Source organism: Sander lucioperca, chromosome 15, assembly GCF_008315115.2.
Source record: "Sander lucioperca isolate FBNREF2018 chromosome 15, SLUC_FBN_1.2, whole genome shotgun sequence".
NCBI lineage: Eukaryota > Metazoa > Chordata > Actinopteri > Perciformes > Percidae > Sander > Sander lucioperca.
In genome coordinates this window covers 22,734,834-22,749,656 of record NC_050187.1, presented here as the reverse complement: position 1 = coordinate 22,749,656, position 14,823 = coordinate 22,734,834, and the positions used below count along the sequence as shown (strand labels likewise).

General features: G+C 39.8%; 1 protein-coding gene across 1 annotated transcript in view; it reads left to right on the top strand.

Moving 5' to 3' along the window:
• The first annotated feature begins 9,136 nt into the window (after positions 1 to 9,136).
• Positions 9,137 to 14,823, top strand: part of LOC116055334 (VPS10 domain-containing receptor SorCS1-like) — a 52,928-nt gene continuing 47,241 nt past the window's right edge. Inside the window, exon 1 of the mRNA XM_031307273.2 lies at positions 9,137 to 10,064. Coding sequence (XP_031163133.1) covers positions 9,342 to 10,064 — 723 coding nt within the window. The 5' untranslated portion in view covers positions 9,137 to 9,341. The remainder of the gene's footprint in view (positions 10,065 to 14,823) is intronic.

Sequence of the window (14,823 nt, the reverse complement as noted above, 5' to 3'; positions counted from 1 at the left end):
ATCATTATTAAAAGGACCCACAAGGAGGGGAAAAGTCTTTTTATCATCACCGGTAGCAGCAAAATTTAAATCTAGTCTTCCTAGTGCTAAATATGGCTCTGTATGAGTTGGGGAATTGTGGGCTTTTAACCTTGGGTAAATATTTTTACCTGCCTTGTGGTTTTTAACCTCAGGGGAGACAATAGAAAACACCATGCCACATGTTTTTGGACTGCTGGCTACATTAAGAGGTTGGTAATGATCATTTTTTGCACAACAGGCAGTTTGGAATGCAAATCTACTTTTATGCTACCAATCATAGCCTGGTAGCAATATCATAAAATATTCATTTCCACAGGAACCCTATTCTGTGGTGGTGCAAAATCCTCTGCCTCTGATGGAGAAGTACAAAGATAGACTTACATACCCTACAGTGTTCCTGTGCCATATCGTGTACCTGTCAGGGAAATTACAAAGACTTGTGAGTTTGCGTCGGATTTCAAACGCCTAACCTTTCAGTCTTAGGCTTGTGTTTCTCTGGCAGCACTAAATATATGAGATGCCCTCTAGTATTTTACAAGCTTGCTGTTTTGATCTATGGGGTTGTGATATAGGCTTTGGTTAATAATTGATGTCTGGAAGGATCTCTCTCTCCAGTTCCTTCATACGACTCAAAAATGACATTCCTGAAAATAAGAGGGGTCTTCTGCAGGATGAAATATTTCACTTTGTGAATCACTGATGCACGTGTGGGAGTTCCCACCCCCTCCTCGCTCCCTTGTTATTGTGCAAAGTTCAGTGTTTTTTAGTTTGCAATGGCCTTTAGACTAGTAAGGATAGGCTGTGCTGACCTCATTAGTGGTTACTTGCTAGCATGTGAAGCTAGTGATGTGTGTCCTGAAGTTTCTCTCCATATGCTAAACAACAAAACTGACCTTCTCTTTTTCTCATGTGTCTCTCCATGACTAATTAAGTTAGGGAGAAGGGGACTAGAAGATGACTGCTTTGAAAGGAGAAACATGAGAACAGCATATTGCTGCCAAAGCTAAGCTGCTACTGAAGGGTGTGTAATAAGGTGACCAGATTTCTGAGACAAAATCCAGGGACATTTTCAGCTCAGAAGCATAAATACCTCAAAAACAGGTAATGTTTTTATCTTTTTAAACTTAAAACGGGGACACTGCCCCAGGGACGTCACTAGACCTAGAGCTGCCCCAACAAGCCCCCCTAGGGGGGTCCATGGGCATGCTCCCCTGTAAGAAAATTGTGTCTATTTTAACGTTTAAATGCATCACTCTGGTGCACTTTGAAAAGAAATTCAGAGGTTAGACTTGATTATTCTTATCTATGGATGGAAATATTTGTGCTGTAGCCTGAACTATTTTGCACTTCAGAATTTTAACCATGCACACACAGGTGGAATAGTTTTTTCTTCATATTTTTGCATTAATGTCACTAGGAAGCATACCAGTAGAAATATATATTCATATTTGTAAGTGGGATATATATAAGTAAGTGGGATTGTCTGGAATCTGGCAATATAATAACCATTATGGTGGGATACACTGGCTAAGCAATTTACAAAACATATCTGTGCTGACATAAATAGTTTACATGAGATTAAATTATAAAGTTGGAGACCATGTAGAAATTTTGTTGCAATTTCAAAACCGGATTACTCAGGAACCGCTTGTTGTACTGATGCATGTGTTGAGTGAAGAGTTTGTGAGATATTTCACAGAGAGTAATGGTTGTGCAGAGATTTGTGCAGAATGCAAATATGATAACGTTTCATGTAAGTTCAATGTTAATTTTCTTGCAAACCATTTGTCACAGCAAGGGGGTTAACACTTTTGCATGCGCTATATCCGTGTCACATTCTCATTAGGGGCTGAGTCCCCCTAAAGGTCTGATCCTAGAATCGCCCCTGCTGCTACTTCATACTTGTACTCCACTACACCTCAGAGGGAAATGTTGTAATGTTTACTGCACTACATTTATCTGACAGCTTTTGCTTTATTGCTTCACACCTGGGCTTGTTTCTGTAACAGCTCATTGAGTATCGGATACAATTAAAACTATTGAGAAAATATTTTCCTTTGACATTGGTCCAGTATTAAATGAGATCGCTGCAGTCGGCAGCTGCGAAACAAGACAATTGCCCAGCTTCTATTTACGTTCATAAAAGTGCTTGTTTTGCCGCTGACAGGCTCAGATTAATATTATAAGTGTCAGACAACATTATGGAAAGGATTTCTAAGGAGGTCGACCTTTCTGTTAAAGAGTAAGCATAAACATAAAAACATAAAAGACATAAACATAAAAAGTCCGCGAAATTGCATTCGCTAAATCCACCAGACTCCATGTAAATAAACAGCAATTTTAGCATCGTAAAATATGGGCATTCTAAAACATCTCTGAGCTCTGAGCAGTGCTCGCTCTGGCTGTCTTGAGCCTGCGCGTGTAGGGTGCACTACTATACGTTTGGTCAATGTTTTCTTTCTTTCATTCCAATTTCGGGTCTGTCAGTCACAGTGAAAACGGGGGACATTACCGGGGACGTCTGGTCACCCTATTGTGTAAGCCAAGTTTAGAGGAATAATTTACGCTTATTCGCTTTCTTGCCGAGAGTGACAAAATATGAAGCAACAGCCAGCAGCTGGTTAGCTTAGCTTAGCATAAAGACTGGAAGTAGGTGGAAACAGCTGTTTCCAGTTTTTGTGGTACAGTAAGCTAAGCTAACTAGCTGCTGGCTGCAGCGTCATATTCACTGTTCTGATATGAAAGTGGTACTAATCCTCTCATCAAGCAAATACTGCTGTTGGTCTCATGTTTTTTTTATTAAACCAACCTATAAACTGTAACTATGACAACAAAGGTCCCTTAACTTTAAAGGTGCCGTAGGTAGTATTGGGAAGATCCAGGACTTAGCCAAACAATTTGAACATCGACAACTTCTCAGTCCCTCCCCCCTTTCCGCTAAAGCCCAAAACGGTCTCCTAAGCCCCTCCCCCCACAAGGGAGAATGAATGCTTGTGCATGAGCAGTGATTGACACCCAGTTAGACAACCCCCCTGGCCCTGATTAGTGCATCTGAACAGGGAGCGGTGGATTTTTTCAAATCGCACTACAGGCTGTAGGTGGTGCCAGAGAAGCCGGATTTTTTTATTTTTTATTACCTGCTTCATGTAGTTCTACTGGAACATAGGGTCAGTTTCAGCAAATATGACAGAAAGTTAGTCTTATAAGGCTTACCTACTGCACATTTAAAGGAATACTTCACCCTCAAAACACAGATAAATAATGTCGTCCTGCCAATAGTTGGCGTCAGATCAGCAAACGCTTCTATGTGTCATTGTAGAGGGCATGGACAGTATTTGGCATGAACGTTTTATTGTCATTTAATTTAGAGGACTTGTTGTAATGTCAGACTATTCCTTTAAGTGAAAATCTGATTGTATTCAGCACCACACTACAGTAAACAGCATCAGTTCTCATCGGTTACTGTGGATGGATGGATGGATGGATAAGAAAAATGTGGCGCAAAAGAAAATGGAATTGATGAATTTGCATCTGATGAATATGTATGTTACAGTAGTGATTGTAGTAATTATTATTCAGTAATCAATAGTACCACAGAACACTAGGTTTTATGGCTCTTGTCATTTGCAAATTAAGGGGACAGTTTGAATTTGGACATCTATAATTGATAATTACAAGTCTGTGCGTCATGGTTGTGCTGCTGTGGGTTAATGAGGAATTGATATAGATTCCCACTGTGCTGAAAATTGTTTGACTAGTCCAGCTGATGGATGAGGATCAGGTTTGTCCTGCAGATCTCTGAAACACAATGTTTACTAAGTTCATTTATAATATTCATATGTGTGGTTATTACTTAAGATTTCTCTCTCCAGTTGCAAACTGCTGTAATAATCCCTGAAGTGAGTCGGTCAAAAAGAAAAAAGGAAAAAGACACATTAATGAGGAAATCTTCAGCGGGGTGCGCAGACTTCTGTCACTACCACACAGCCTGTAAATGAACACGAAGGACTTCTTAAAGTTTTAATTACAAGCTACTTAAGGAGAACTTTGGCCCACGCTGTGCTAATATTTCAATATTTCTCTCTCAGATATTAATGTTTGCTGCCAGGGTGTCTCCCAACTAAAGCTTATTTTTCTTTTTGCGCTCTCTGGGCTTCCTCTGACCACCTGAAACCATCTGTCAGGAATTACATTTGCTAATCTAATAAAGGGATAAATCACTTTGCCATCATTTCCCAAGGTGTCCCATTTTTATAAAGAACAATAAGAATATGGCCATTATATGCTTACTTGTACTTACTTACTGTGAATGTGTTCTCCAACATCAACTTTACATCAAGTTTAAAAGCATCTTCTCACAAATAACTTTTCTCTAGCTTTTATTTGAGGCACCAAATAACAATTACATTTGTATAACAACAATGGACACTCACATGGAGAAAGCTATCAGCACTAACATCTCATCTAACTCTTATGTACAGGGCCACAAAAAAACCTCATTGAAAAAAGATATTAGGCTGGGACACAATGCATGGAGAGATCAATCCAAGTGTGCAGACCAGTGGGATGTTAATTAAAGAGATAGGCTGTTTTATTTTTAATGGAAGGTACAGATGGGCTCAAACATCTATGAAGGTTTTCTTTGTATTATTTATTTATATAAGTCTGATGGCTTGACTGTAACTGCTTTTTAAGAACACTGTTTCCCAGAAAGCAAAAGTAATGGCATTTTGTTGTGAAATAAATTCATATTATCACATTGAAAATTAAATTAAAGAAGTCATGTTTCATTTTGTGGGGACTAGAAAATATTAAATTTACTCCAGAGCACTTTATTCTGGTATTTTACTTAACAAACTTTTCATTAAGTTCTCTGCATACTTGGTCTTGCACGAACAATTTTTCATCAAAATATGCATAATAGAACGATCCATTATATCTTTTTTTGTGGTAGACCATATAAAGGCAAGATCGTGGCTTTATTCCCCACTGAACCTTGTTAATCTAAAACCGTCAAACACAACAGATACAATACTTAGTGAGTGTGTATCTATTGTACAGGATACTTTATAAATATCCACTAGGTCTAAATGGATATTAGCTTGTTGGCAATGCTAGCAGACGTGAATATAAACACATTTTCAATATCCAAGCACTGATGCTGTGAATACTCAAAATCTTTTGGAACAATCTGCTACATTTGTTACTAAGTGCCAAGTGCTCATTAGGGCCTGTATTTTCTTCAATATTTGCTGGCTATCAAACCATAATAAAGTAGTTCTTGACTCTTTGTTGGATACATATGTGAATGATCTAAAAACATCTCGGAAGAAAAATGGGTGCAACTATAAACAAGATAGGGAAATGCATCATCTATTTATAAAATTGTCATCACAGAAGAATGTTAATTAGTTGAGATTGCTTGTTATACACTGCGTAGTCTTACTAGTTGACTATTTTCTGTGACGATCCATACAGCCATGTTTGAGACTAATTTCAAATCAAACCAAAACCACTTATGAAAATGTGGTTCGAAATACATAATTGGCTTTATTTGACCATTCTGCTCTTGGAAAAAAAAATTATTTATTGTGCCCCAGGCTTCCTGGTAGGAATTAAATGAGAAATCTATGCCCTTTAGCTGAAAATTATTTTATCGTTTCTTCAAATTGCCTAAAGAATTAGCTTTTATTAAATGTGAATTAATGTAACTTTGCGTTCATTTGATATAATGTTTTGGACCCCAGGAAGAGCTGGTCATCTAGGCATCAGCTAATGGGGATCCTTATAATAAATAAATAAATAAATAAAAAAAAAATATATATATATATATGACTCCTGTTGTTATTGTCCTGAACAGCACTGAGGCAAATTCTGAAGGTTAAGCAAAAAAATACGGAAGAATGAAGATTAACGTAATGGTGAAAATCCACCTCATTGATGATTAAATCTGTGCTGAATAAACTATGGTTTTGAATCAGACCTCATTTGCAAGAGCTGAAGGTTAATGAATTATAGTCCTATCTGCTGTACAATAAAATAAGCAGAAAATAAATTAGAGGACAGCAGTATGAACTATACATACGGTATATTTCTATGTATCTGTACAAATCTGAGTATCATTACACCATTTTACTTCACTGACAACATATCAGATGTCTTAGAAAGAGTAACTCAAGGATCTGTCGTATCAAATAGATAGAACCCGCAGCATTTGACTGGGGTCAGAACACTTAACCTGCTGCCTGTATTCCATTTCACCGTATCTCTCAATAATGTAATTGAAATCATTATTTGAAAAGGCGATTTTCTCTCCTGGTGCCCCAGAGGTGTGTTCAGCACTAATTGAAGTGAATGTCTCGGGTTTCTATAGCTACCTCAACACCTTTTTATCTCAGCACGAGTGGTTCTGTAACACATCTGAATGAAGGCAAACTACAAAACCTGCACAGAAGTTTCACACTTTTTTCCATTCCTTTTTTTTAGAGAGAGATTTAATTACTGAATTCGGAAAAGAGAGATCAGTTTTCTATAGCAACTGTGTGTGGCTTTTGTCACACACACACACACACACACACACACACACACACACACACACACACACACACACACACACTGCTGCTTATATTCAATGCAGCACTGAAGGCAGATGTTAGCTTTTTAGTTGGAGCAGAAGGGTGAGACAATGTACTGTGCATGACTAATGTCCTGAGTATCTTTGCTCATCTTTTTTACTGTCATGAGCACCGGAATAATTTAAACAGTGAACCAGACATCAGAGTGTAAAAGGTCTAATTTCAGAGATGGTGCTCTTTTCTTCGTTCACTGAATTCTATTTAATTAAAAAACAGAGAATAATCCAACAACATGGATCGCTGTCATCTTGTTCCTTTGTGTGCTTTTCACACTGTCTGCTCACAAGTTTCCATCATAGAAGTATGAGCTCAGGGAGCATAGTGCAGTTTGTATTCAGCCTGTGTGACAGGCGGCAAAGCAGCAATCTTGTCTGTCGAAAGACAATGATTCCACTCAGCTGCCATGTTGTGCACACAAATGTGCTATAAGACACCAGTCCTGAAATCTGTCACCTTGCACAGTGAAGTCAAAACGATCCTCCATCAATGTTTGATTTTTAATGCACACCTCCCAAAGTGTGCTTGTACTTTCATTTGCCTACACAGGTTTTATTTTGACATGTGGTTTCTAAATCATCAGTTTAGTTTTTGAAAATTAATTATTGATTTTACATATGGCATTTACACAGCGTTGCCCTCCCACTGTGGCTTCAAAGAGAAATCTACATTATAAATAAAAAAGGAAGTAGTACTTTCATCCAGAGGTCAAACTCTAAGTCTACTACTTGATTACTCTGCAACTATTTTGATAGTCAAACTATTGTTTAAGTCATTTTTGAAGCACAAATGCCAAATATTCTTAGTTCCATCTTCTAAAATGTGACATTTTCTGCTGTTCACTGATTTAGATCATTATAAATTGAAAATATTTGGGTTTTGGGCTGTTCCTCAGATAATGCAAGTGATTTGAAAATGTCACCGTAATCCCTGTGAAATGGTGATTGGCTATTTTCATTCTTTTCTGACATTTAAACAATAAATTGGTTAATCGAGAAAATAATCATTAGATTAATCGATATCCATCTAAAGGTTAGTTTAATCCATCATTGAGAAATTCTTTTTAGCACAGGAATATTACAAGCAAAACAAGACAAAGTGCCAAAAAAACAAAGCATACACAAACCCAGCATGTGCACAACCATCCATGTCTAAACTCAGCAGGTAGGTCAGGCAAAACCCCACTATGATCACTCCACAATGTCATTGCAGATGTAGCCCAGACAAGCCACAACAAGTAAAAAGTACATGTAAAAAGTCGTACAGGTGCACACACAGGCATTACTTTCTTTAAGACGTTGTCTGCATTGTAATAGTTGGACTGTGCATTAGGTTTGCATTATAGTCAAGACTTGAGCTTTTTAGCCAATGTTCTCCATGATTGAAATTCTCAGTCAGCCATCAATCTGCATTATAGACTGGTTTCCCCTTGTCTGGTGGGGGCTAACTGAAACAGATTGAGACAGCTCTTGCTCACTGCATCACTAATGGCTGCCAATGAAAGACGTCTCTGTGCAGTTGACCCATGTGTGGAACAGGATCACGTCGCAGCTCAGAGCGATGGGGAGAACACAGCTCAATACAGGGAGTCTCTTCAGCATCAGTCACCAGTCAACAGCATCCTCGTCCTATTGACTAAATGTTGCCTAGAAATAGAATCTAATCACGGGGTTTGGACAGACTCTAGTTCTCCTAATGGTTTACCATTAGCTGACTGGAACAAAGCCCAAAGTATAGAGAAATATACCTTTATATTCCAGGGTGTCAGCATTGCATGGCAGTAATGGGTTCTCGGTTATTGCCATGGCACCTGCATACTCCTCTGTGCTTAAATACAACAGCAGAGACCAGGGGTGGTTGATAGAGAAAATGATTATTTGCTCACCTCTTGTTTGAGTCCTTTTCATTATTTTATGCCAGACACCCCTATATTAACCCTGAGAAAAGGGCACAAAAAACAGAAGCTACATTTTGGGGAATATGCATTTTCTCCATTCAGCTGTGTTGAATGGATAATACAGAAGTGCAGCCCAGAAGCAAACCAATTTTCTAAGCCACTTTGCAGGCGGGCCACAACAGACTCATTACCTGCACGGCATAATTGACAGTGAACACAGGCAATCCTGTTAATTGATTACCTAGGCCTTTACTAATGAAAAATGCAAAGCCTCACTGTATCTTCCATAAAGGCCCTGTCAGGAACATTTCCACACAGACTACCAGAGCCAGAACCAATAATGTCTCTAGACATTATCCCCATGGGATCCCAACATCTGAATATTTCAGATTATTTTGATCCGATGCATAATTACCTATATATCCAGTCTGATATTTTACAGTGGAATAGTATCTGGCACAGTACTGATCAAAAACAGAATAAAAACCCACAGGGGACCACGTGCCTCTACAGATATATAACTTCATTAAGTGTAGGCCTACGCTGTTTTTTTTCATCCAGGTTGAGATGAGGATGCGGGGGTATGGGCCCCTCTCCCCTCTCGTCCAGGATTCAGCCTCCAGCTCCTCCTCTGATGCATCGTTTGCATCAGTAGGGAAACACTTGTCTGCGCGCTGCTGTACCTCCCCACAGTGCATTCACGGACTCCACTTTATCAGGTGATGACAGACAAACGCTCAAGAGTGAATATGATATGTTTTTAACACGCCTGAAGTCGGAATTAACGTAGAATGGAGAAGCGCCTTGGTCACTGCCTTTTTATCATTCTCTCCGAGTGGATTTGGCTCTTCACCCTAACTTCCATCCTGGGCGGAACAAAAGCGGAGTTAAGGTGCATTCCCTCGTGCCAGCTGCCGCTAATTACAGCATTTCCCAGGGAACTCTCGGAGCTGGATTTGACTAATTTTGGCGAGGCACCAGTTGAAGAATTGATTGGTTTTACGGAGGGGTCACCGGACACCAAACCCATCGCCTACGGGGACGAAAGGCACAACGTTGCGGAATTAACCGCGAGCGAAGAAAGTTCGTCCAAAGTGCAACCACGATTAGGGGTTCATAACACAAGTTGTCTCAAAAAGGACGCGTTGAACGGACAGCAAAAACTTTCCCACCCGAAAGTGTTTCCTGGAAGTGCTTCGCCCGCGGCTGTCACTTCTCCCAGTGAGGCTAACGTAACCGAAAATAGCACCGGTGATGGAAAAAAGAACAGCTTTTACGTTGAAAATGGGGCACAGGTTAATGTGACAGTAAACGAGGATACGGATGTGGCCAGCTGGAGACGAACACGGAGTGCGAGGAGCGCAGAGACTTGGTCTGAACTCAGACCTGAGGGCGGGGAGGGCGCTTCGTTGTCGGACCAGGAGGAGTTTGAGCTCACAAGTTCGACATTCGCACTCACCGGGGACACGGCTCATAACCAGGCGATGGTGCACTGGTCCGGACAAAACAGCAGCGTGAGTAGCCAATGTGCTCCAGATTTACGCACGGACCTCTTTTGACGCAGTGAGTGGTCAGTGTTCACTCACAAATCTTGCATGGTAATTTGAGTCATTTAAAGCAGTAGTTTAGTATTGACAGAGCACATCAGACGAAACTGAGATTAAATGTGACTGCTGAGAGGTTGCGGAGTTTGAGGTAATCAGTCTTTGCTTGCATCATTCTCTCTTTCTCTCTCTCTCTCTCTCTCTCTCTCTCACACACACACTCCCTTTCTCTCTCTCTCTCTCTCTCTCTCTCTCTCTCTCTCTCTCTCTCTCTCTCTCTCTCTCTCTCACTCACACACACACACACACACACACACACACACACACACACACACACACACACACACACACACACACGCTATTGTTTATGGATTAGCTGCTTTGGCAGGTAGACTGAAGTTTAAAGGAAACAAATATATAAGTCAAAGAAGTTTTATTTTCTGCCAACAGTTTTGCTGTTTTGTTCTCAAATCACTGATTTTGGCTGTAGGCATATATTTCGTATATGAGATCAATTAACCTTTGCACCTGTCTTCTTGCTAGAGCCTTATCCACCTTGCTCAAAATAGAGAAATGGTTGATCCTACTAAAGGTTAATTAGACAGCTCACTGAACACACTCGGTCTAAAAGTGAAAGTCATTATACAGCAGATATGCTAAAATGATAATAAGATTAATAATATAACTTCACTTATATAACACTCTTTACACTAAGAATGTAACTTGAAGTGCTGTATACAATAAAGAGAAATGGGGAGTAAAATGTATAAAATAGCATCATGGTGTTTTTGTAAAATAAAAAATACAGAGAGAGCTAAAAGACAAGTTGAAAGCTAACAGAAATAGATGTTTTAACCTCCAGCAAACCCAGTTTAGGAACATCCAATTTTCTCACAGCGTATCTGTGGTTCTGAAAATCTAACAACCCACTGGAGGATGTGAGTGAATCTGAAGGCACTCAAAAAACAGGGAGTATTCGATGTAAGCCATTCAGAGCTTTACTGCAGGCCTATATATAGGGACTTTAAAATCAATTTGGAAAAATACTTGGAGCAATGTGCAGTTCAGCCAAAAAACACACTTACATATTCTTTGTCTTGTTTTCATTAGGAGTCAAGCAGCAGAGTCTGAATTATTTCTAGTACCTAAATAGACTTTTCGGTAATACTAGTGGAATGTGTTGTAGTTTAGCCTACTTGAGACGTAAGCATAAATTAGCTATTTGACATCTTGCTGGTTTAAATTGCACCCTGACAATATTTCTGAGATGAAAGAAGCTGATTTGGAGGTGTGATTTAATACTTAAAGCAGCGTCTAACACACTATCAAAGAGGGCCGAGGCTTGATGTGAGGAACCAGAGATCCAAGAAGGGCAGCATCTAGACTGATAGCATGAGACCACGTCCCAGTCATGTATTAATGATTTAAAATGCATTCAACAAGACCAACCCATTTCACAAGGGGAGTTATAACAATGCTGCAGTAAAATAACGCAGCCAACCAGAACAGTATCTAAAATGTTTTTTGACCCATGTAATGCTTAATAAACATATAACATCTGACTGTTAGTCAATAAAACCCAACAAATAGTTTGAGTCAAGTTATGTTTTTTTTAGTTGTTTTTTTAAACTATTACTGTCATTAAAGGAACAGTTTGACCTTTGGGGAAATACACGTTTTGCTTAATGAATATGAAGCCAGCAGGTGGTTAGCTTAGCATTTAAGCACAATTCCGGCGCAAAACGAACCTAGGGGTTATTAACAGATGTGTACCTACTCGATCTCTCTCTGGGACATGTTTTCATGCTAATCGAATGTGTTTGTAGCTTGAAAGAAGCTAGCGCGGACCGCTGATTAGCTTACAACGCTGGTATTTGGGGCACAGGGAAAGTAAAAACAAATCGCTATTTATACCACTAAAAAGGCTCAAAATATCACCAAACTTAAACGGTAGCATAATGAGGGTCCCTAAATGTTAACCAAAGCATTGAGAACATTGTAAGTGTACAGACAGTTTATTGAACGAAGAGCTGTGGGAGCTCCGTGAAAGGGCTACGAGAGAGAGAGAGCTACTGGTAGTCAATGCCGCAATACAGCCTCATACTTCGGGAAACTGGTGGTGTACCTGTGGACATTGTGAAGCTATGGCCACCGAACAGGAGTGTCTGTGTTACACGGAGTGGGACCTGTTGCATCGCGACACCCAAGAGACACAGTGTTTTGTACAGTCTGAAGATTTCCCCTCTCCGATAAACAGGGCTGTACTTGAAACTTTTTTCCATGTCCCAAAAATAAATTAGAGACGGCGACCCAGACCGGAGGGACCAGATGGACAGTTATCCACTGAGTAAGTACACTAGACAAGTTATGCAGAGTGCGATTATTTCAGATATATTGAGCAAATTGCTTTTGATTTTAGCTTGCATCGCCAGCTGTAAGTCATGACTGGTTTTCAAGACGGCAGCCGCATGTAAACATGAACGTGAGTGTCTTTATAATCTATCTTTTCAATAAACTGTCTGTACACTTACAACGTTCTCAATGCTTCGGTTAACATTTAGGGACCCTCATTATGCTACCGTTGAAGTTTGGTGATATTTTGAGCCTTTTTAGTGGTACAAAATAGCGATTTGTTTTTACTTTCCCTGTGCCCCGAATACTAGCGTTGTAAGCTAATCAGCGGTCCGCGCTAGCTTGTTTCAAGCTACAAACACATTCGATTAGCATGAAAACATGTCCCAGAGAGCAATCGAGTGGGTACACATCTGTTATTAAGCCCTAGGTTCATTTTGTGCCGGAATTGTCCTTTAAGACTGAAAGCATGGGGAAAACAGCTAGCCTGGCTCTGTCCAAAGATATTAAAATCCACCTACTACGACCTCTAAATTGTACTAATTAACAAGTTATATATTGTTTGTTTAATCTGTACACATACAGACAACTATTTCTTGGCTCTCTTAGCCGTTTCCCCCTATTTCCATTTCTTATGCTAAGCTATAAGCTATCACATCACAGCAACATTATCACCAGAATATGGCATCATCTTTTTCACAGTTACTCTTTCTAGTCCTGTTTTGAGAAATTTCCCCCCTGATGACACCGAGCCTCATCCTGCCTACTAACAATGTAATAGTGTGTGTGTGTTCCAACTTCTGCAACGTGCCACACCCTTTCTGTCTCTGTGTAGGTGTATGCCAGATGGTCACCAAGAAAATTTGCAGATTTTCCAGCTGGTGTACTCTTTAGAAATCTATTTAAAGTAGTAATCTATTTCAAAAGTGGCCAATTTCCTTTTTCCAAGTTAAACGTCTTTGTCTCACAGTTCAGTCATTATGGCAGCAATCTACTTCCCTGGGTTCATGAGAAGATTATGAGATCTTTAGCAGCCAGTCACACATCAATAGGCAACCTTATCTTACAGAAGGAATAAGGAGAGAAAGACCATTTGTAAAATGTTTAAATTGTCCAACAAATACAGTGTTTCCCACTGATTAGAAAGCAATTTGTGGCGCCCCGTCCGGCCCCGCCCGGCCCCGTGTCAGACGGAAATGTCAACAGATGAGCGCATCAGCGCACACGGGGCAACAAGCGCACGTTAACACAGGCGTGCACCTACATAATAAGCTTTTTTTAAATTTAAAATGTTCAATGCCGTATCGTACTGATGTGACCGAGGTCCAACCCAAACCCGAACATCATTTCTAAATATCTGTCCGAACCTGGCCCGGCCCGTCGGGTACCGACAGGCTCGGTTCGGGTATCCATCCTCTAGTCCTCGTCCTCAACACGTGCCTTTTTCAGTCGCGGAAAATACTTTTCAATTATCATCTGGATTGAAGCAGCAAACATTCAGTGTAAGAGTAAAAAAATGACATAACATTATTTATAATAAGTTTATTTGATTCACAGCTGCTACATATTGTTTTGACCTTGACAACCCAACTGCATTTTACCGCAAACTTGCGACTAGTTAACTTTCTAAAGCAGGCGCAATCGCTTGTTTGCTAAGGATCGGGTGGGGACTCCAACATTAACACACTTCTACATTGTATTCAGAATATAAAATATTTTTATAGGACTTTTTAATGTGTGATTGTGTAAAGGTGTTCATGAGATACCAACCTTTCATGAACTTGTGAATTGTGTCAGCCGTCTTTCTCTCGTTTTGATGGAGACAGACGCTGTGTGCACAGGGGGAGGGGCTGTGTGTGTATCTGTGTGTGTGAGAGAGATGCGTGAGCGACAGAGACGGAGGAGAGCAGGGAAAGGAAATGCAGCTGAACGAATAAGCTGCGTGTTTTAAATAGCGTGTGTTGATTGTATGGCGCACCGCCACAAATTAGTCTATGTGTGGGGAAACACTGAAATACAAAGAATGAAGAAAGGGTTTAGGGGCTGGTGAATGCTTGCAGTGCTCATATACATTGTAAATGGGGCTTCTTTGTTTGGGAAAGTGCTTCTGTGTTCAGACACTTCAGGCAGTTCCCACATGTTGATGACATGAAATCAGTTTTTCACACTTAAAACACGCTCAGAAATTCAGACATTTGTTTGCAGCCTACTGTGATGTGTTTGTTGCAAATTTTGAGATATGATTATTGGCTTAGTTATGGGTCTACAGAACATCAGTCAATTTGCATACAGTTTGTGAGACCCATTGTTTGAGCTTCTTGCTGACTTTTAATTATTATTTTATATTATTTATTTATTTTTATTATTCTATTTTTTT